This window comes from Gossypium arboreum, chromosome 8, assembly GCF_025698485.1.
Source record: "Gossypium arboreum isolate Shixiya-1 chromosome 8, ASM2569848v2, whole genome shotgun sequence".
Classification (NCBI taxonomy): domain Eukaryota; kingdom Viridiplantae; phylum Streptophyta; class Magnoliopsida; order Malvales; family Malvaceae; genus Gossypium; species Gossypium arboreum.
Genome location: NC_069077.1, coordinates 135,300,302 through 135,320,397, shown reverse-complemented (window position 1 = coordinate 135,320,397; position 20,096 = coordinate 135,300,302). Strand labels below are relative to the sequence as shown.

The 20,096-nt window shown below is 36.1% G+C and overlaps 2 protein-coding genes and 1 long non-coding RNA gene across 3 annotated transcripts; all 3 read left to right on the top strand.

Annotated features, from left to right (window-relative positions):
• Positions 1–1,509: 1,509 nt before the first annotated feature.
• On the top strand, positions 1,510–2,289 carry LOC128296511 (uncharacterized). Its single transcript, XR_008287120.1, has 2 exons — positions 1,510–1,668; positions 1,992–2,289. It is a non-coding gene; the product is annotated as an uncharacterized LOC128296511 (long non-coding RNA).
• A 1,221-nt stretch (positions 2,290–3,510) lies between these two features.
• On the top strand, positions 3,511–8,347 carry LOC108470059 (BTB/POZ and MATH domain-containing protein 2-like). Its single transcript, XM_017771247.2, has 4 exons — positions 3,511–4,290; positions 5,805–6,153; positions 6,639–6,915; positions 7,782–8,347. The coding sequence occupies exons 1-4, from the start codon at positions 3,875–3,877 to the stop codon at positions 7,958–7,960; spliced, it is 1,221 nt and encodes a 406-aa protein (XP_017626736.1). The 5' UTR covers positions 3,511–3,874; the 3' UTR covers positions 7,961–8,347.
• A 779-nt stretch (positions 8,348–9,126) lies between these two features.
• LOC108469904 (mediator of RNA polymerase II transcription subunit 33B-like) lies at positions 9,127–19,615 on the top strand. Its single transcript, XM_017771013.2, has 12 exons — positions 9,127–9,733; positions 10,867–10,977; positions 11,312–11,659; positions 11,875–12,194; positions 12,299–12,390; positions 13,159–13,519; positions 13,980–14,187; positions 15,103–15,217; positions 15,358–15,519; positions 16,331–16,991; positions 17,714–17,920; positions 18,303–19,615. The coding sequence occupies exons 1-12, from the start codon at positions 9,468–9,470 to the stop codon at positions 19,418–19,420; spliced, it is 3,969 nt and encodes a 1,322-aa protein (XP_017626502.1). The 5' UTR covers positions 9,127–9,467; the 3' UTR covers positions 19,421–19,615.
• Positions 19,616–20,096: the final 481 nt, after the last annotated feature.

Below are 20,096 nucleotides of genomic sequence, written 5' to 3'. Positions count from 1 at the left end.
TCAGCCGCTTCAAAAGTCTTCAATTGCATGCAAGTATCGTACGCACGCTGCCCCAGAATCGTGATATCCTGCCCATTTCTTCCAATCTTGTTTACAATGCTTGCGTTGTCTGATTCAAAGACCAGTCTTTGAAGCTTTAATTTCCTGGCCAGCTGCACCCCTTCTTCTAGCGCCAACAGCTCTGCCCACTCGCTATTCAACGTCGATTCTTTAGAGCCCCCATAGCCGTCCACCACAAAGCCCTCGTCGTCCCTTGCAATAACCCCGAAACCCATTCTTCCATTTGAGACAGTAGCATCGACGTTGATCTTGACCCAGCCCAGGTTTTGTTTTTTCGAGTTTTTACAAACAGGGTGGAGAGGGATAATCGGCTTATGGTTAAAGTTGTGAAGCCGCAAAATCATTACTCAGCCACTTAAGTTAACGAGGAAGGTTAGGGGTGTTTTTAAATGCCCTATGCGCTTATTTTTAGTAAGATTCAATTAGTGGTAACGATGAAATTAATTATTATAACTATAAAATAAAAAATTCTATCGCACTACTGTCATCGTCTATCCAAATGGAATTTAAAAAGTTCTAAAATCTATCCAAATGGAATTTAAAAAGCTCTAAAAGAGAATCTTACACATAGGAATGAGAAGAAAATGAAGATGAAGACCATGTGAATGAAAATTTTGTGCTAGTCAACGACAACTCCTTTGATAGGCAAATGACAATTTATAACCTTCCCAGTCATACCCCTAAGTTGTGAGATGAAAAGCTCCTAATACATGTTACAATAGGAGAAGGAATTAAAAGAAAATGATAGCCATAAAACCATCTCAAAATTCAAAAAACAAAAATAGATAAACAATTCATCTTCTTCAGCTCTCTCTCTTCCTCATTTGCATTTCAAAGTTAATTAGATTAAAAATGAGTAAAACTCGATTCGATTTGAAAAAATAAATAAATAATTCGAATTTTAAGTTAACCGAATCAAGTTATTCGGTTTTTTTCAATAAATTTGAATAAGTAATTTGAGTTTCGAGTTAAGTTAAAATTTATAATTCGAATAATTTGATAACTGGTATAATTTGAATAAAATAATAGATCGGTATAAATATACCTTTGGTCTCTGTTAATTTTAAAATTAACAAATTGATATCTCTCAATAAAATTACAAAAAATTAAAATATTTATAAAATTTCAAAATTTATATTTTTAAAAAATTATAAAAATTAAAAAGCTAAAGAATATATAAAAATTTAAAAATTCTAGAATAATAATTTTAGAACAGTAAATTCATGTTTCATGTTTACAATTATTTTTTCGGTATTAATTTGACATGTTTAATTGTTCTTTTTTAAATTTAACTTGAACAATTTTATTCGATTCAACTTAACTTGAAAAAGTTTTAAATCGAATTAGAATCATAAAATGAAACTCATCAATAAGAATTTTTTTTACTCGATTTAATCGAAAGCTGATCAACAACTCAAATATGCCTCTAGCTCCAAATTTTTTGATCTATCTGTGAAATACTCTAAACTATAAGCATGCATAGTGGCGGGAAGCCAAGAACGAGCCTTTCCCCTGCTAGAAATCCGATAATGAAGCTTATCAATCCGGTGGATCCACCCACACAACCTGTCCCCCATCATTGAAATCGGCGCTTCTTCTACCCAAAAGGTACTCTCTAATCTGTTGAAACATTCTTTTGCAAGACTATGAGCTACTGTGTTGCCTTGTTCAAAGCTTTTCGAGATAATTTTGGCATCTCAAATGTAAGCACTAACCAAAAAGTTGTCCTCTTTTGTCTCAAAGAGTTTATTAATGATTGATTGTGAGTCTGTCTCAATTTCAATGAATCTAAAACCCATTTCACTAGTAAATTGAATCAGCTGTAGACAAGTTAAAACTTCAATAACAAAGGAGCTAGGTATGTCTTTGTTCACACTCCTATCACTTGTCCATCATTATTTCTCACTATTATCCCCATTATTTGAATCCAGAATTGGAACCCAGATCAAAATTTGCTTTGACAAACGAATAAAAGGAGGAGACCAGTGAACCTCGTATGATTTTTGTTGGGGTTGTAATTTGTCACATTTGCTTGTATAAGTTTCTGATAGCAATAGGAGGAATTGTATCTGCTTTTGACTGTGTGCATTCTCGGTTGTCTCCTTGATGATTCCTTGGAATACAGTCGGCTTCACCTGCACTAACAATGGTGCGAATTCCAGTTGTTACGATTGTATCAAATCAGAAGCCCATACAATGTTATTAATGCTTGGAGATTGAATTTTGTAAGACCCTTCGCCCTGAACCAACCTTCCACCTTAATCCAGCACCTAATAGTCCTCTGGCACTCCAGATTAACCCTACTCTCATATAGTCACTACTTTAGAAATATTAAGAACCAACGAAATAGGGGGCTAGAGATTAATCTTCACTGTTATTTAGCAAGTAGGGCAATATTAAACTTAAATCACCAAAACTCATTCCCCAACATTCCTTTAATTCACACAAGACAGGCTTAAAACACTAGTGAATCCCATGTTCCCCTTGAGATTTTTGTCAGATAATTGCTTCAAGTTCCTTAAATAAGACATTGCACACATTGAAATAGTTTGTAAAAATGACAATGATTTTTTTTTGTCTTATTAAATAGTGTTCCGGAGTTCCAATTACAAATTTAGTTATGAACTTTATCTATAAAACTCTAAAAGGTAAATTTTTTGTTCCATCCCACCATAATAAAGAGATTTAAGTAATGTTTAAGGTTGCTAATACTTCAAACACTTAATATATATGCCCCTCTCTCTCCATAGATCATATTCACATTGGAGCCAAAATTGATTGATGACTTCTCAAAATTAATACATTGATCCGAACATGCCTCACATTTCTAATATTTTATTTCACAATAAAAGCCCCATTAGTAATGCCTCTTCAAAAATAATATTGTTATCGACGAAAAAAATAAATGAATAATCGAGGATCTCTACATACTGTCGTTCCCTACAAACACTTCCTTGATTAGCAAGTTTCAAAAGTTTTGAAAACATTTCATTGCAAATTAGAAACAATATGAGCTTAATGGATTTCCTTCTCCCAATTCTCGAGTTGAAGTGATATTATTGTTAGCTCTTTAATTAATAATCACTATATATGTCATCGTCACCAAATTAACACACTCATTATAAATTTAACAGTTCAATGTAATTTTTAAAAAAATCAAAGTTCAATCTCATTTCTTCGATAAAATATCACTCCACTCTTCATGTCTAATTTTAAATCAAAAGAACTATGCTGCCTTGTTTGTTTCTTCTTCATCGAGTGTTGAATCTCATAGACCACATTGATATTATTTTAGAAAGTTCATCTTGCGAATTGCCATTAGGATCTTCAGTCTAATTTATCTTTCTCCTTTAGGAAATAAAGCTGTATTCCTATCACCATTTTCAATCAAATTTAGACTCATAAATGTCGAGAAGCATTCCCCAAAGCACTAGGCCTAAAGCTTTTTATTGGAACTTCAAGGTGCAGGGTTCCCTTCCTCGATAAGATTGTAAAGATAAAAAAAGAATTTAAATAAATAGATTAATATTAATATGTATATATTGGGAAAGGAATAAAAGAATTATTTTATTATTCAGGAAAAAAGCTCAAATAAAGATATCATCTTCAATCATTATCATTCTCCCTTCTCTCAATTGTCTCTGCCCGAAACCCTAGAAATTCACCCTCCCAATATCACAAAATCAAAAGAACCCCCAATTTTCTCAATAAAACCCTCCCTTTTCCCGAGAAAATCCTTTTCGATATTAATTAAGAAGGGAATTTTAAAGCCCAATTTCAGGTTTAAGGAAATTAGAATTTTCTTGGGGGGCATATGGGGAAGGTTCTATTGGAAGCATCGAAGCCATCCTCGTCGTCGGCCTCCTCCGTTAGCACGACAACGACTTCGACGTCGGTGACGGAGACAGTGAATGGGTCTCACCAGTTCAAGATCACGGGGTATTCGTTGTCTAAAGGTTTGGGGATCGGAAAATACATAGCTTCCGACACGTTCATGGTGGGTGGATATTTGTGGGCGATCTATTTTTATCCCGATGGAAAGAGCCCCGAAGATAATGCCACCTACGTTTCATTGTTCATTGCTTTGGCAAGCGAGGGGACCGATGTAAGGGCGCTTTTTGAGCTCACGCTCTTGGATCAAAGCGGGAAAGAACGGCATAAGGTGCATAGCCATTTTGGGAGGACGCTTGAGAGTGGGCCTTACACACTTAAGTATCGCGGCAGCATGTGGTAAGTGTTCCCATTTTTTCTTTTTCTCTTTTGTTTTTGGTGCATTGGCCTTTGATTTGGGGTTTGGAATAGAATTTTCTTGTTCGAAGTTTGGTGGAATTTGGGGTTTGATTTGATAATCGTGGTTCTTCTGTTGTGATAGTTAATGGGGTTCAAGTGTATTGCTGCATAGTAAGAACTTCATGATGTTTGCTTGTGGTTCTTGTGTTTCAACATTATAATTCGCTGATTGACTTTGTTATTCAAGGGCTGGATCCGGGGTCATCTCTTGTTTCGTTGATTGAACTTGTTGATTTTTAGGGAGCTCGGATGTTTGTATAACAAGTGTGTTGCCTGTATAGTACATATAATAGCTACATAATAGGGGGAAATTAGACCTGGCATTCGACTCAAGTATACACTATACTAGAACATGACCCGAATTCAGAAATATGTCTAAATCTATATACAGTAAGTTATGTGCTTGTCAAAAGTTGTATAAATGTAGAATATCTTGAAAAAAAAAAAAAAAAGGAGTTGCCGGGTTTGGGTAATATGGAATAATGAGCTTCTCTCTGGTGACATACTCTTTGACATCAAAAGAAGTTAGGGTGGCTTGCAAATAATGGACCGGACATATGCTAAAAGTGGTTGTTGCTCTTAATGTTATTCACCATTATTCTATGGTACATGCAAATGCGATATGGTTTGCTCATTAGTCATTACCTGTTCACTAGCTTCCTGGTTAACCTTCACTGCTATTATTTATTTTTTAAAATTTCCTTTATAATTTTTATTATTTTGTTTTTCCTTTTCTCATTAAGACCCATGACAGTGTGAATTTAAATTCATTTAGAAATAAATGTTTTAGTATAAAATTCTACATTCTGTTTTGAGAAGAGGTTGTTTGGATTAGTAAGGAGAAAGAAAAAGTCAATTATTGAATATTGTCACTGAATGTTGAATGTTAGAGTGTTAAGTTTTGATTTGTTGTTGTTGGTGGTGGTGTGTTTTGCACATTTCCTCCATTATGATTATTTGTCTAGGAGGATTGTTACCTGAAGCTATGCTTATTTCTGCTTTTTACTATGATTGATATCACTACAGTTTAAACTAGTAGTAGCTTGTGTTTTTTTTGGTCATCATAAAGCATTCGGTGACTATCAAGTAAGACATGATCCCCTAAAGACATACACAATAGCATTAGCGCTAGAGTGATTGAGTAACTCTTGTAACATGCAACTCTTGATTATAGTACTTTGATCTTATCATGCCTGACCTTAACTAACTAGGCAAAAAATGCTAATAAGACATTTGTGGGTTGTGATATATCAGAATTTAGGCTTAGCCACTAGGTCCATGGGTTCTTAGCTCCCTGTATTGGGGAATTTATTAAGTTCCAGGGTCTGACCCCTTCTCCAGTGTTTCACCTGAAAAATGAGCAAAAAGAAGCGTGATTTATTCGTTTCCCTTATTTCTCACGCTATATGATAAATACTGGTGAGTGTTGGAGTAATTAGTTTGATCTTCTGCAGGGGATATAAACGATTTTTCAAAAGAACTCTACTGGAGCAGTCGGACTACCTCAAAGATGATTGCCTCTCGGTTCACTGTAGTGTTGGTGTTGTTAAGTCACACACAGAGGGTCCTAAGATCTACTCCATAGCTGTTACACCTTCCAACATCAGTCGTCATTTTGGGAAACTACTAGAAAGTGGAAAGGGAACTGATGTAAGCTTTGAGGTTGATGGGGAAGTCATTCATGCCCACAAGTTGGTACTTGCTGCTCGTTCTCCTGTGTTTAGGGCACAACTTTTTGGACCGATGAAGGATCAGAATACGAAGCAAATAAAAATTGAAGATATGGAAGCTCCTGTTTTCAAGGTTCAGTGCAAATCGCTCTCTTCTTATATTGGACAAAATTTCATGCTACTACTTCTTATCCTTGATAATTGACCAGCAATGGATGCATGGCATCAAACTGTGAACTTGCTATGGATAATGTGAACTGTCCTCGGATCTATGATATCAACTTGCCATTGGTAGCAAACCTGATGCCAGCAATTAGTCACTGAGAACTTCTTACTAGAGCCTTTATGATAGGGTTGGCTGGTGCTATACTTTTGAAGTCAGGATTGTGGCATGTACTGTCTTAAGCTCTTTTTTGCTTAATGTAACATGTGTTTGTACATGATAATACTTAACTCATGACTGTTCATTTCTGAAAAATCATGATATTCATTCTGTATTTGAAGTCTTCCTCCATTAACTCATCAAGCTAGAGCAAGTCAACCATTAATAATTATGCATTCATCAGTAATGTTTACTGATACTCTTTCCATCTCTTTGTCCAATTTTGTACTTTTCAGGCCTTACTTCACTTTATATACTGGGATTCTCTACCTGACATGCAAGAGCTCACTGGTCTCAACTCAAAGTGGGCCTCTGCTTTGATGTCTCAGCACCTGCTTGCCGCTGCAGATAGGTATGGGCTTGATAGGCTGAGATTACTCTGTGAGGCCAATCTTTGTGAGGATGTTACCATTAACACTGTGGCAACTACATTAGCCTTGGCGGAGCAGCACCATTGTTTCCAGCTGAAAGCTGTGTGTCTCAAGTTTGTTGCGATGCCAGAAAATCTTAGAGGTGGATCATTTTTTGCTTTGATATTTATTTACATCAATGTTGTGGCAAGATTTTGTTATGGTATGGATATTATTTTAGCAGGAAAATTTTATTTGATTAGGCTAATTATCAGGTGGACAATTCCCAAGGTTCTTTGTTTCTTAATATGAAATCATTGAAATTAAGGACTGCCCACCATGATGAAAAACCTGGATTGAACCAGCCGGATCAACTGGGAACTGTTGGTCTGTCCAGTCTGGAACATAATCAAGAACTGGGGATCCATTGAACTGCCTATGAACTGGTTGAACCAGTTAAAAACCTGGTGAAATAGCAGTTCTAATTTTCTTTTGTTAAAGCTATGTATGGCAGTGATGAAATTTGAAATTTTAACCTCTTATTCATATATTAATGGCCGTGCCATTAAACAAAATGCATATTTTTATCACTAGTCTCTTTATTTAATAGTAATTTAATATTAAAATGATATATTTGATATTAAATTTATATTTTAATTGAATTATCAAGTTGAACCAGTTAAACTGACGACATGGAGGTCAAACTGGTTTTCGCTGTTTCATCGCTGCATACTGCATGCAACCTAATTGATGACAGGGTTTCTAGATTGAAGTATAGCAAGTCATTTGTAACTCCTTAATTATGTTGCCTTACTTTTCAATTCCACACAGGAGTTTGTTGGAAAGTATAAATAGGTTTGGCCTTTCTTTTTTAAAGATGTGTTGTGATGTTATGAGTTATAAATGCTACTGCTAAATGCAATTCCATTATTATTATTGTTTCATGCGCTGTTCCTCGTATGTTCAATAAAGATCAATCTCTTTTTTTGTAACTGTTTCTTGACCCATTTTCTTTTTCATGTTTTGCAGCTGTAATGCAGACTGACGGTTTCGAGTACTTAAAGGAAAGTTGCCCGTCTGTCTTGACCGAGCTGTTGGAGCATGTGGCTAGAGTCAACGAGCACTCAGTGATTGTATGCAGGCATGGGAACGAAGCCATCCTTGACGGAAGTGATGCCAATGGTAGGCGGGTCAAGCAACGACTATAGTTTGCAGCGGCTGACTACTACTGTTCCCATCTGTCTCTGTAGTTGTGAACCCTTTAAAAAAAGAGGAGCAAAAATATAATTCTCTAGGACTAGGAAATTTTTTTCCACTGTTGGTGTACTTTTGAGAGATGTAAATGTAGCTTTCCATTTGATGTCCATTGTTTTGTTTGCTTTGTATTTCCATATATAAATATATAAATATATAAATATATTATATATCTGTATGTTTGGTCATTTGTAGTACTTGTTGGTGTTACTTTGATTACTGATGTCTGTGTCTGTGCTTTTCAAGGATTGACGTCCTAGGGAACATTTGGACACCCGAAGTGCTTACCACTTTACATATACATTTCATTGTTAGTAATCCATGTTCTTAGATTTCATAAATTTTCAGTTCAGATCATATTGTCAAGAATAATATTTCTACACTTTGTAATTAAATTTGAAGGATAGTCTCTTGTTGACAAGTAACATCGACGAGGTGACAGTTGTGGTGATTCAGATTCACTACGGGTTAGGGCGAGAAGCTGCATGATGTTGGTAAGGAAGGAGATGGATGGAAGAAGTATTGGGTTAGGTTGATAGGAAGTCAAGGTATTAAAGTGTCTTGGTCTCTTTTTCTCTCAGGTGTTGTGGAGAATAGAAACATTCACGTATCTTGAGTTTATTGACAATGGGGTTATATCTTGTCCTTTCACAATGATGCTGATGTAATGTTTTAAATCAAGGATATGGCATGTTAAGATAATTATGGGTTAAGCAAAGGTAATGTGATCTAGCAAGAGTTTGTCACGTTATTGATAGTGGTTTAAGGTTTAATTGGAAGAGACACATGTGTAGTTTGTAGTTCGCTTGTTAGAAACACGTATAGGGGACTAGTAGAGGTGATATAACATCTCTGATAAGATCTAGTCAATAGTTGAATTAGATGGCTTAATGAATAATTTTAAATGGGTGGAGTAGATTTAAGGGTTGGATTATGAAGGTGAATCGATGATAAGTCAAATCGATTGGATTGAAAATTGGTTAATAATAAAAAATTGAATTAATTTATTTGATTTTTTAAATTTATTATAAATTATTTAATTTATCATTATTGGATTTATAGTGGAATAGGTTAAACCGAAAATAGTTGGGTCACATTTTCGGTTTTTAAAACATGGTTGAAACCCACGTTATACCAAAGGGGAAGAGATGCATGGGAAAACAAGCAGCCCCCAAAATTGACTGTCCCCTTAAAAAGGCTTTAATTGAGTCAAAAACAATAACAAATCCCTTTCACTGTTTTTCACATATGTAAAACAAAAAAAATAAAGAAAGACCCTCCCCTGCTTTGATTTACGAAGTTCTAGTTTCTTCAATCATGGCGATCCCCATAGTTGATATTTGTCCCGAGGTTTAAAGGGACAACGGAGACTTCTTGAGTCAACGCTCTCTACTCGACCTAGTGCACTCTAAACGCTACTATAATCAAATCTCCGACCACCACCTTGCTCCGGCAGCTTTCATGGAGGTTGGTCCGGTATGGGAATCAGTTCTGGAGCAGACTAAATCTGCTCAGGACAAGAACAGTGACCCACTTGTTTGGGCGGTTCAACTCAGTTCTAGGCTTAACTCAGCTGGGGTTTCATTGCCTTCGATCGACCTGGCTCATCTTCTTGTTTCTCACATCTGCTGGGATAATCACTTGCCCATTACGTGGAAGTTCCTGGAGAAGGCCTTGACTGCCAATTTCGTCCCTCCTATGCTCGTTCTTGCCCTTCTCTCTACGAGGTCCGTTTCCCTTCTCTAGAAGTTTGGTTTTAGAATATATGGTCTAAGGCCTCGGTATCCGAGTCGAGCCGGCTCAGACCGGAAAAGCTCTCGACACCTATTTCCTCCATGACTCGAAATCGAGATAAAGGACATCGAGCTTCTTATTACTTTACCTATTTGTCTGGTTACAATTGATGATATTTGTGACTATATTGTTTGGTTTTTTTTCTCTTATGGGGGCATTTTTGTGTTTGATTTTGTTGTTGGTGACTTGTATTTGGTTTTGGTTTTTGAGTTGATAGTATCGATCTTTTGTAGGCCTTAGTTGATTTTTTATTTTTAAACACAATAGAACTCTTAACAGTTCAGATGAATACAGGATGCTGTTGATTCTGTTGACCCCTGTTTCGTGTAGGAATCTGTTATAATTTTGCTTCTCACACACTGCCCCTAGTTGCCTAATATGATTTTGTTTTAAACTCCATTGCTGGTGTAAAAGTCTAAAAGATGATTACAGCTTTTTGTATGTTTGTGTGTGTACATGTATGCATGCATACATGGGGAAGTTGAAGGTGGTGCTGAGGTGTAGCTAGGTTCAGTTTTTATGGCGGATATGTGCTCATCATTTGAAGGATGCATGCGTCGCAACTGTTTTTTTGTTTCATTCTGTATTTCTATGTTTTTTCTTCGCATTACTTAATTCAAATACCAAAATGAAAAAGGCCAATATTTTTAAGAAAATTAAGTCACTATGATGTTTCTTCAACAAAGGTTAAATACTTAAATATATTATTTGGTTCTGTTTTTCTTTCTTTTAATGGCTAGTTTAAACATTTTATTTTTAATCCTATTTGCTTGTGAGTGACCAAAGTTTGAGGCATCTTACAATATTGTGCTTTTCTGGTGGATTTTTATTGTTGTTGTTTTTATTCCCTTTTTGGTTCTGAAGAAATTTTCTGCTTGATTGGAATTTTATGTTAGAATGCAATCACTAAATAGCTATAATTTAGTTTTTGGGCAAAACATTTAGGTCTTCCACCTGCAAATATTGTTTAGCAATGGGGTGGCTGGTGAGATCATGATTTTTGTCGGAAGGTGCCTATTCATATGTTATTTCATTTATTGAAACTGACATTTGATTTCTATGACAGGGTCATTCCAAAGCGTAAGTTTCATCCTACAGCATATCGGCTTTACATGGAACTCCTTAGGAGACATGCCTTTCCACTTAAATGTCAAATCAATGGGCAAAATTATCAAAAGTAACTTTCAGTTTCACCCCCGTTTTTTTGTTTCCTTAAAAGTATAGTTTGTTTATGGGTTGCCATTCGTGTTACCTCTTTATTGGTTAAAATAAAATCTAAGATCAGTTAAGACTTTTTACATTTTTTCCCTCTTTGAAGACATTATTAGCTAAATTGTATTAAAGAAAACTATGTCATATGTGCCAAAATAATGAAACCTAAATTCACATCAACTTCTAGTTCATGAATGGTTTGATCTGATTGTATAAACTTCTCTACCTTTGCCTTTGCTTTCATATCTTTTTGGAGACACTTGAAATATGTATTAAAGCAAGTTTCATTGAAATTACAGGATTATGAAATCAATAGATGATGTTCTACATCTTTCCCTGATATTTGGTGTTCAAGTGTCTGAACCTGGTCTGCTTCTAGTTGAATTTGTTTTTTCAATTGTATGGCAACTGCTTGATGCTTCACTAGATGATGAAGGGTTACTGGAACTTACACCAGAAAAGAGATCTATATGGCCCACTGTAACTCAAGACATGGAAATAGATACCGCTGACAACTTTAATGAGACGAGAAGTGCACACCATGATGTGCTGTATAAAGGAAATACTATGATAGCTATTGAGATAATTGGGGAATTTCTGCAAAATAAAGTGACTTCTAGGATTCTTTTCTTGGCACGAAGAAACATGTAAGACCTTATATCTGTTATTAATTTTTCTTTCTGTTGAGGGATTATGGTGCTAGTTATACCTTATGAATAAGAGACAAATGAGAAAAAAAATAGCCATTCATTTAGCGCCTTTAGTGTAGATTTTGATTTACTGAAGTTGGGTGGGGCCCTGGGTAATGCTTTGAGTTGATAGTAAGATGTGACTAACATTTATATTCTGTTACTCTTCTTAGGCCATCACATTGGGAAGCTTTCATTCAGCAATTAAGAGTTCTTGCAGCAAAGTCAGTGGAATTGAGAAATTCAAAACATATTACACCAGAGAACCTTCTGCAGCTGACATCTGATACACATAACGTTCTATCTAGAGAATGTAAAAGAATATCTCAACAAGCGTTACATGCTGTTATGGGCGATGGGTCCCTAACATCTCCATCTGGTCAGTGGCACGGAACTAGTCCATCTGCACTTTGGCTTCCTATTGATATGTTTCTTGAGGATGCTATGGCTGGACCCCAGGTGGCTGCAAGTGGTGCTATTGATAGACTTGCTGGTACTCGTTAATACTTGCCTCGGACACTCAATTCATCTCTTTATTTGAAACAGAAAAGATTCTAGTTTCTCAATCATCTTATTAAGGCAGAGTAAACTTTGCAGGTTTAGTAAAGGCTTTACAAGCAGTCAATGGTACAACATGGCACGATACATTTCTAGGTCTATGGATTGCAGCTTTGAGGCTTGTTCAAAGGGTAAGAATTTGTGCAAACTCAGTTGAGCTCTTGTTGACCTAGGGTAATCATTCTTCGCTTCATTTACTGATGCCAAATATACATACAGAAGTACATATATATATGTATGTGTTTTTGTGTATATGTAGACCTGGCAATTGGTGCATTCTCGTGTTTATATATATTTTCACATGTCATAATCATGTTTAAGGTTTTGCATTTCTACAACTTTTGATATGTTAATAATTCATTTCATATAGATTCTGAGACATTCGTGTATAAATGTCATGTCATGTTTTAGTTTCTTTTTTATGTCATGTAATCATATTGTGTCCAAAGTTGTCCGGTCTATGTGTATGTATGATACAACATATATGCTTACATGTATCCAGATGGATTAGTGTGTGTATACTGCAGGTAAACAATCTTTGTTGTTGTGGCTTTGGACTTTCTGCTTTAAAGCAACTCTAAATTTGGTTCTCTGTTTTGGTCTTGTACTCTTGTCAATTTCTGAGGCAATTTTACGAGACTTGTTGTGACAAACAAGTAAGTAATATACATATTCTCGGGAAATACTAGGATATTATAATAATGCTGTCTACTAGAAGAAACGATATTGAGAAATGATTGGTTCATTATCAGTAAAGTTGGTTTGTCAAAGGCTTAGTATGTTTCAGAGAAGCACACATGTTTTTGATATAAAACAAATTATGCTTTGATATTCATTTCCCAAGTATTTCATGTATTTAAACTGATCTGTCTTTCCTTTCTATCCTATTTGTTTCATAGGAAAGGGACATTATTGAGGGTCCTGTACCTCGCCTCGATACCTGCTTGTGCATGTTATTGTCTATCACCACGCTTGTGGTGGCCAATATTGTTGAGGAAGAGGAAAGTGAGTTGATTGATGAAACTGATTGTAGTGCGTCGAATCCAACAAAAGAGAAGCAAACCATGGGAAGATGTCGTAAGGGTTTAATATCCAGCTTACAGATGTTGGGCGATTATGAGGCTTTATTGACTCCACCTCAAGCAGTTTGTTCAGTAGCCAACCAGGCTGCTGCCAAAGCAATCATGTTTCATTCTGGTCTCACAGTTGGCAATGGATACTATGAGTGCATGAGCATTAATGACATGCCCATGAATTGCTGTAAGCACTGTTATCCTTCGTTTTTGATATGAAGTTACCTATCTATTTAAGTCTTTTTTGAGATGAGTTCCTGTACAAGTTAATTATAAGGTTGTTTTGAGTTCTTGCATAAGTTGACTTAAGTGCAGATTCCTAATCAGAAGTACACACGGAACAGTGCTAGTTACTATTTTTATTATTTCAAAATATTGTGAACTTTCCCTCCTCTATATAAGAGCATAATTATTGAAAGCTCTCTTTTTCTCTTTCTAGATATTAGATTTAGTTTCTGAAAATTTTGTTGATATTTTCTCTCCATTCATTTCAGACAGATTTTTTGGTCCCATTTTCTAATTCTCTGCTGTCTGCTTGTAGCTGTTTCCTTAGATTTTGCTTTTTCCCCCACCTAATGCTTTCCCCTAATCTCATGTGCAATATTCTCACTTCTGGTCTATTTTACACTATTATGTATTTCTTGCAGCTGGAAACTTGCGGCATCTGATTATTGAGGCTTGTATTTCCAGAAATCTATTGGACACGTCAGCATATCTCTGGCCAGGCTATGTAAATGTACGTGCTAATATACCCCATAGTGTTCCTAGTCAAGTGCCTGGTTGGTCGTCGTTGATGAAAGGATCCCCTCTAACTCCTACGTTGATAAATGCGTTGGTTGCTACTCCGGCTTCTAGGTATGCTGCAACATGATGTTTCTTCTTTAGATATTTTTACTTTCGTCTTTGCTTTACTGAAAGGGGAGGGTAGTTGGCTTGGTTGCTTAATTAAAGCACTAAGATGGGGCCGATGACAGAAACATCATTCTGAACCCTAATACTATCCTTGTTAGAGTTGTCATCGACATCATTCATGTATTAATTTTTTATTATTTTCTTATATCTAAAAAAAGAGTGCATGGTTTTTTTTTTTGAGAGTTTCTTGTACCATTGATTTTATCTGAATGCCTTTTTGGCTTCACTAGAATTGGTTTTTTTTTTTTTTTAAATTTAAATATATGCTTTTTTTTCACCAATGGCCATTCTTTTTGCTTTTCTGAATGTGAGAGCTTTTGAATTGGATGGTTGAAAGATGTCAACAAGTCAGTTATATTATTATACCTTATAGTTACTATGTACAGCGTATGAGTTGGGCATCAGAAATGTGGGTTTAATACTATTTCCAGTTATTGCGCACATTAGCATTTTTTCCCCGTTTTGCTCTGCTTGTTTGATGATGCTACAATATTCATCATATATTTTCTCTTTCTATTTCTGTACGATAAGTTTCCTATGCACAAACACGATATGTTTAAAAATAAATACATTCAAAGAGAAATTGGAAATGCATATCTGCATGGCAGCTATGCGTATCTCATTAATGTATGGTAATGTGTCCATGTTGGGGTGAGATGGGGTTGGGTGGGTGGGAGTGGGAGTGGGGATTTTAAGTATCTCAACTGATTAACTGTAGAATCAGAGTAATCTATTGGCTATGACCTGGTCTTCAGTTATGGCATTCTTTTTCCTGAAGCCAGGTATATGAGATGCTCTTTTTTGTAAATTTACCCAGTCCTAAGGCAACTGAATTTAAGCTCATGGATTTGATGGAAGCTTACCAGAGATCGAGAAAATATACGAGATTGCAACCAAAGGTTCGGATGATGAGAAGATATCTGCTGCTAGCATTCTTTGTGGGGCATCTCTAGTGCGTGGTTGGAATATACAGGTAATTTGCAGTAGGTCACTTCATACAGTGTGCATTACTCATTCTTAAGTGCTTCACAAGTTTGGTTATCCACTTTCCCCCTTTATATTTTCTTCTATTTGTGCCATTTATGGGGCTTATGTTGGTCTAACTCCTTGTAGGAACAAGTTGTTCTCTTCATTATAAGTTTGTTGTCGCCACCAGTTCCTGCTGACTATTCTGGGAGTGAGAGCCATTTGATCAGATATGCCCCATTTTTTAATGTTCTTCTTGTTGGAATATCACCTGTAGATTGCATCCAGATCTTCTCTTTACATGGCATGGTGCGCTTTATTTTTCATGATTTGTGTTTTCAGCTGGCTTATATTGGAATATTCTTATGTGCCTTGTGAATTGAAGAAAGGTCCGTGGAGCCATTTTTTGAATGAGTTTTCTGAAAAGACCCTGCTATCATATATTGCAAATGAGTTGCATATGGTTTTTCTTAGGGACGGCAACAAGGTGGAGCGAGGCAGTTTTTTTTGCTTGCCCTGACTCTAACCCAACTTTTTAAGTATATATACGCAAGCTGCATCAAATAATATAACACATCAACTCCCTCCTCGACCTTGAATAGAAAATATATCCCTTGACCCCGACCTTTGCCTGCCCATAAATTTTACATAATGCTATTTATGATATTAATTTTTACAGAACTAAACCTAATTAATGTTATAAAATCTCACAAATAATGATTGAATTATAAAATTAGTTATAAACTAAAAAGAAGGCCTTTTAGTAATTTTCCCAGGGTGGGGACATTTTGATCTAAAACCACCTTGGACTCCATCCAGTAAATGTTAATGTAAAAGCCCGCCTTGCCCCTGAACCCGGTTTCCAAAAGGAAAAAACTCCCTATAGGGTCGGGGTTCATTGGAGCCAACAGGTTTGGGTAATTTTGCCAACCCTAGATTTTCTGCAGTCTGTGTATAACTGTGGGGATTTAGATGTAACTTTGATAACTAAGAATTAGAAGCTGTTGCTTTCTGCTTTAAAAGAGATAAATACGTTATGTGAATAATGAAGCACCTTTGTGGCACATATCCACAATGTGAAATCCTATGTGCTCTACTCATTGATGCTATTTGATATCAGGTTCCCCTACTCGCTGGTGCATTGATGCCCCTTTGTGAGGTTTTCGGGTCAACTGCTCCCAATGTTTCGTGGACTCTTCCAACGGGGGAAGAACTGACTAGTCATGCGGTTTTCAGCAATGCATTCACTATTCTACTGATGTTATGGAAGTTTGATCATCCACCTGTTGAACATGTGATGAGAGATGCAACACCAGTGGGATCTGAACGAAGTCCTGATTATCTGTTGTTGGTTAGAAACTCTAAATTATCAGCTTTTGGCAAATCAGCGAAGGATCGTTTGAAAATTAGAAGAATGTCAAAAATTTTAAACTTCTGTATGGAACCCATTTTTATGGATTCCTTTCCCAAGTTAAAACGCTGGTACCGGCAGCATCAAAAATGCATTGCTTCGACCCTATCAGGGCTTGTACAAGGGACCACTGTTCATCAGATTGTTGATGCACTCCTCAATATGATGTTTCGGAAGATAGGCAGGGCTGCTCAGTCTTCAACTTCTACAACTTCCGGAAGTAGTAGTTCTTCTGCATCTGGAGCTGAGGATATCTTGGCAAGACTAAAAGTGCCAGCATGGGATATCCTGGAAGGAGCTCCCTATGTGCTTGATGCAGCGCTGACAGCCTGTGCCCATGGAAGAATCGCACCCCGTGAACTGGCAACAGGTTTGACCTTTCTCTTGGCTTAAAAGTAAGCCACGTAACTTAGACCCAGTTGTAAGTTCCGGACATGATTCAAGAAAAATTAGGAGTTGGAGAAACATAGAAAGTAAATATATGCATGGAAAACAATATTGGTAGAGGTATAGCAGGATCTGGTATTAGTGTACGAAGAGCTTATATAGGAATAGACTGATATCATATCTTATTGTCAAGTTAAAAGTGGGTTCAATCTCACATCATGCGAATGCTGGAGTGACATTTCTGGAATTTCCTTTTTTTTTTCTTGATATAGGAATTACTTTTTGAATATGAGTTTTATATGCTTCTTTGTGATCCATTGGGGTCAAATGTAATTTTGTAAATTGACCCTTACAAGTAATTGCTGGTATTCTGAAGAAGTTTAACGTCGCTCGATTGCAAGTTTTTTCCTATTCTAAAGCATGATACTGGATTTAGTTTGACAGTCTAAATTGATATCTGAAAACTAATATGGGAATGCAGTGTAGTATATAGCAGTTGTCGCAAACTGTTTATGTATTGCATAATCGAAACAATCACACACAAGCTTAATTGAACAGTCTTTCTTAAGTTGCTAAAAGGTATTGTATATCTTCCATAAACAGTGTGTGTTGGACTTCTGCAGTAATCAATTTATGAAAGAAATGGTAATATCCTGTTCTTCAAGATATCAACATAATTCTTTTCTTTTGCCTGCAATATCTCAGGACTCAAAGATCTTGCTGATTTCCTTCCGGCAACCCTGGGAACCATCATTAGCTACTTCTCTGCTGAAGTAACACGAGGTATATGGAAGCCCGTTTTTATGAATGGAACAGATTGGCCTAGTCCCTTGGCAAATTTATCCGTCGTTCTGCAACAAATCAAAAAATTTATTGCTGCCACTGGTGTTGATGTCCCAAGCCTTGAAACAGGTATTATTTTTATACCATTATGTTTGTTCTCCTTTTCCGATTATTAGTTTGTGGACAATGATATTTTTTCTATCAATCTGTATCCCCAGAAGTGACTTTTTGAACAAAAGTTGCTTCCATAATACTGGCCACTGAATTGCTTTTTCTGTATTTTTAGATGTAATTAAGAAGAAAAGAAAAAGAGGAAAGTAAAGATAGAATTTTTATTGCTGGACGGAATCTTAAATGTAATGAGACATCTAAATTGAGGATCAACCTACATGTCCTTGCAATTTTAAAAATGTCCGAAAAATGAATTTTACGCCAAGCATATTAGGCAGTTTTATGATTTGACTGATTGGTCAGCTAATATTCTGTCATGCACTCTTATTTTTGCTTACAGGGGGAAGCTCTCCGGCTATGCTTCCTTTGCCCTTGGCTGCTCTCGTTAGCCTCACGATAACCTATAAACTTGATAAATCCTCTGAGCGCTCCCTTGTATTACTTGGCCCAGCAATGAGTTCCCTAGGTGGGAGTTGTCCTTGGCCATGTATGCCCATCATATCTGCACTATGGGCTCAGAAGGTTAAGCGGTGGAATGATTTCCTTGTATTCTCTTCTGCCCGTACTGTCTTCCACCACAACAGCGATGCTGTAGTTCAGCTTCTTAGGAGTTGCTTCACGGCTACTCTCGGATTAAGCCCTTCTATCATGTGCAGCAACGGTGGAGTGGGTGCACTCCTCGGTCATGGATTTGGCTCTCATTTCTCAGGGGGAATGGCTCCGGTTTCCCCAGGGATTATGTACTTACGATCACATCGAACAATCAGAGATATCATGTTTATGACAGAAGAAATCGTTTCTCTTTTAATGTTTTCTGTAAAAGAGATTGCCAGTAGGTTATCCCAGGAGAAAATGGAGAAGCTGAAAAAGACGACGTTTGGACTGAGATATGGCCAAGTTTCTCTTGGAACAGCAATGACACGAGTCAAACTTGCTGCTTCACTTGGGGCTTCATTGGTTTGGCTATCCGGTGGATTAAGCTTAGTCCAATCATTGATTAAAGAAACATTACCTTCTTGGTTCATATCAGCCCATACACCTGAGCTGGACCGTGGGGAACCTGGAGGTGTAGTTTCCATGCTAAGGGGTTATGCACTTGCATACTTTGCTGTACTTTGTGGTACATTCGCATGGGGTGTGGACTCAGTCTCACCAGAATCAAGACGGCGACCAAAAGTTCTCGACTCACACTTGGAATTTGTTGCAAGTGCATTAGATGGGAAAATATCGCTCGGATGTGATTATGCCACTTGGCGTGCATACGTAACTGGTTTTGTGAGCCTGATGGTAGGTTGCACTCACAAGTGGGTTTTGGATGTCAATGTTGATGTTTTGAAAAGGCTGAGCAATGGATTGAGGCAGTGGAATGAGGAAGAACTGGCTATAGCTTTGCTCGGACTTGGCGGTGCCACTGCTGCTGGCACAGCTGCTGAGTTGATTGTCGAAATCGGAGCTTAAAATTTCAAATACCCTTATTTCTACTTATTCACTTCATGTAGATGCATTTCATTACTTTCTAAGAATTTTGAAACAGGGAATTGATGAAAACTAATCTGAAGTACATTTCTGTAAATATAGTCCAAGCAATTCTTTTTGTTTTGTAAATTTTAATTTGGATTATTAACAGTTTTATTTTTTGCTTGCTTGATTCAATTTTCTGTCATTTAATTTTCCATTTTTATAGACTTGGAAATTTATGCCGATCGCAAAATATGTTATAAGTTTTTGTAGTTTTTATAAATTTATAAATTATTTTATTAAATTTAAGTTAATTATAATGTCACTAAGTAGGTTTTTTTTATTTTAATATATTATATCAATAAATTAAAAAATTATAATTAGATTCAAATTTAAAATTTAAAAATTAAAGGACTAAATTTTTAAAATTAATATATAGAAATAAAATGTCAAATTTGTAATAGACATAAAATTGAAATATGATATTTGGATTTTAAAAAGATAAAAGATGACCGCCTATATCAATGCTCGTTACCTTTAATCGTCAAATCATAATTCGAAATTCTCAACAATATTAAACTTATTTAATAAGGCTTAACAAACATGGTATACACTTTTTTTTTGAGAAATTCGTTTATTTTCTAAAATTTCAAATAAAATAGCCTTTAATAAATTT

Excerpts from the sequence above, each read along its gene's own strand:
- LOC108469904 (XM_017771013.2), top strand. The coding sequence starts at position 9,468 with ATGGAGGTTGGTCCGGTATGGGAATCAGTTCTGGAGCAGACTAAATCT. Across the intron at positions 9,734-10,866 it reads CTTGCCCTTCTCTCTACGAG|GGTCATTCCAAAGCGTAAGT; the intron begins GTCCGTTTCCCT and ends TTTCTATGACAG. Across the intron at positions 16,992-17,713 it reads ACCCCGTGAACTGGCAACAG|GACTCAAAGATCTTGCTGAT; the intron begins GTTTGACCTTTC and ends GCAATATCTCAG.
- LOC108470059 (XM_017771247.2), top strand. The coding sequence starts at position 3,875 with ATGGGGAAGGTTCTATTGGAAGCATCGAAGCCATCCTCGTCGTCGGCC. Across the intron at positions 6,154-6,638 it reads TGGAAGCTCCTGTTTTCAAG|GCCTTACTTCACTTTATATA; the intron begins GTTCAGTGCAAA and ends TGTACTTTTCAG. Across the intron at positions 6,916-7,781 it reads GATGCCAGAAAATCTTAGAG|CTGTAATGCAGACTGACGGT; the intron begins GTGGATCATTTT and ends CATGTTTTGCAG.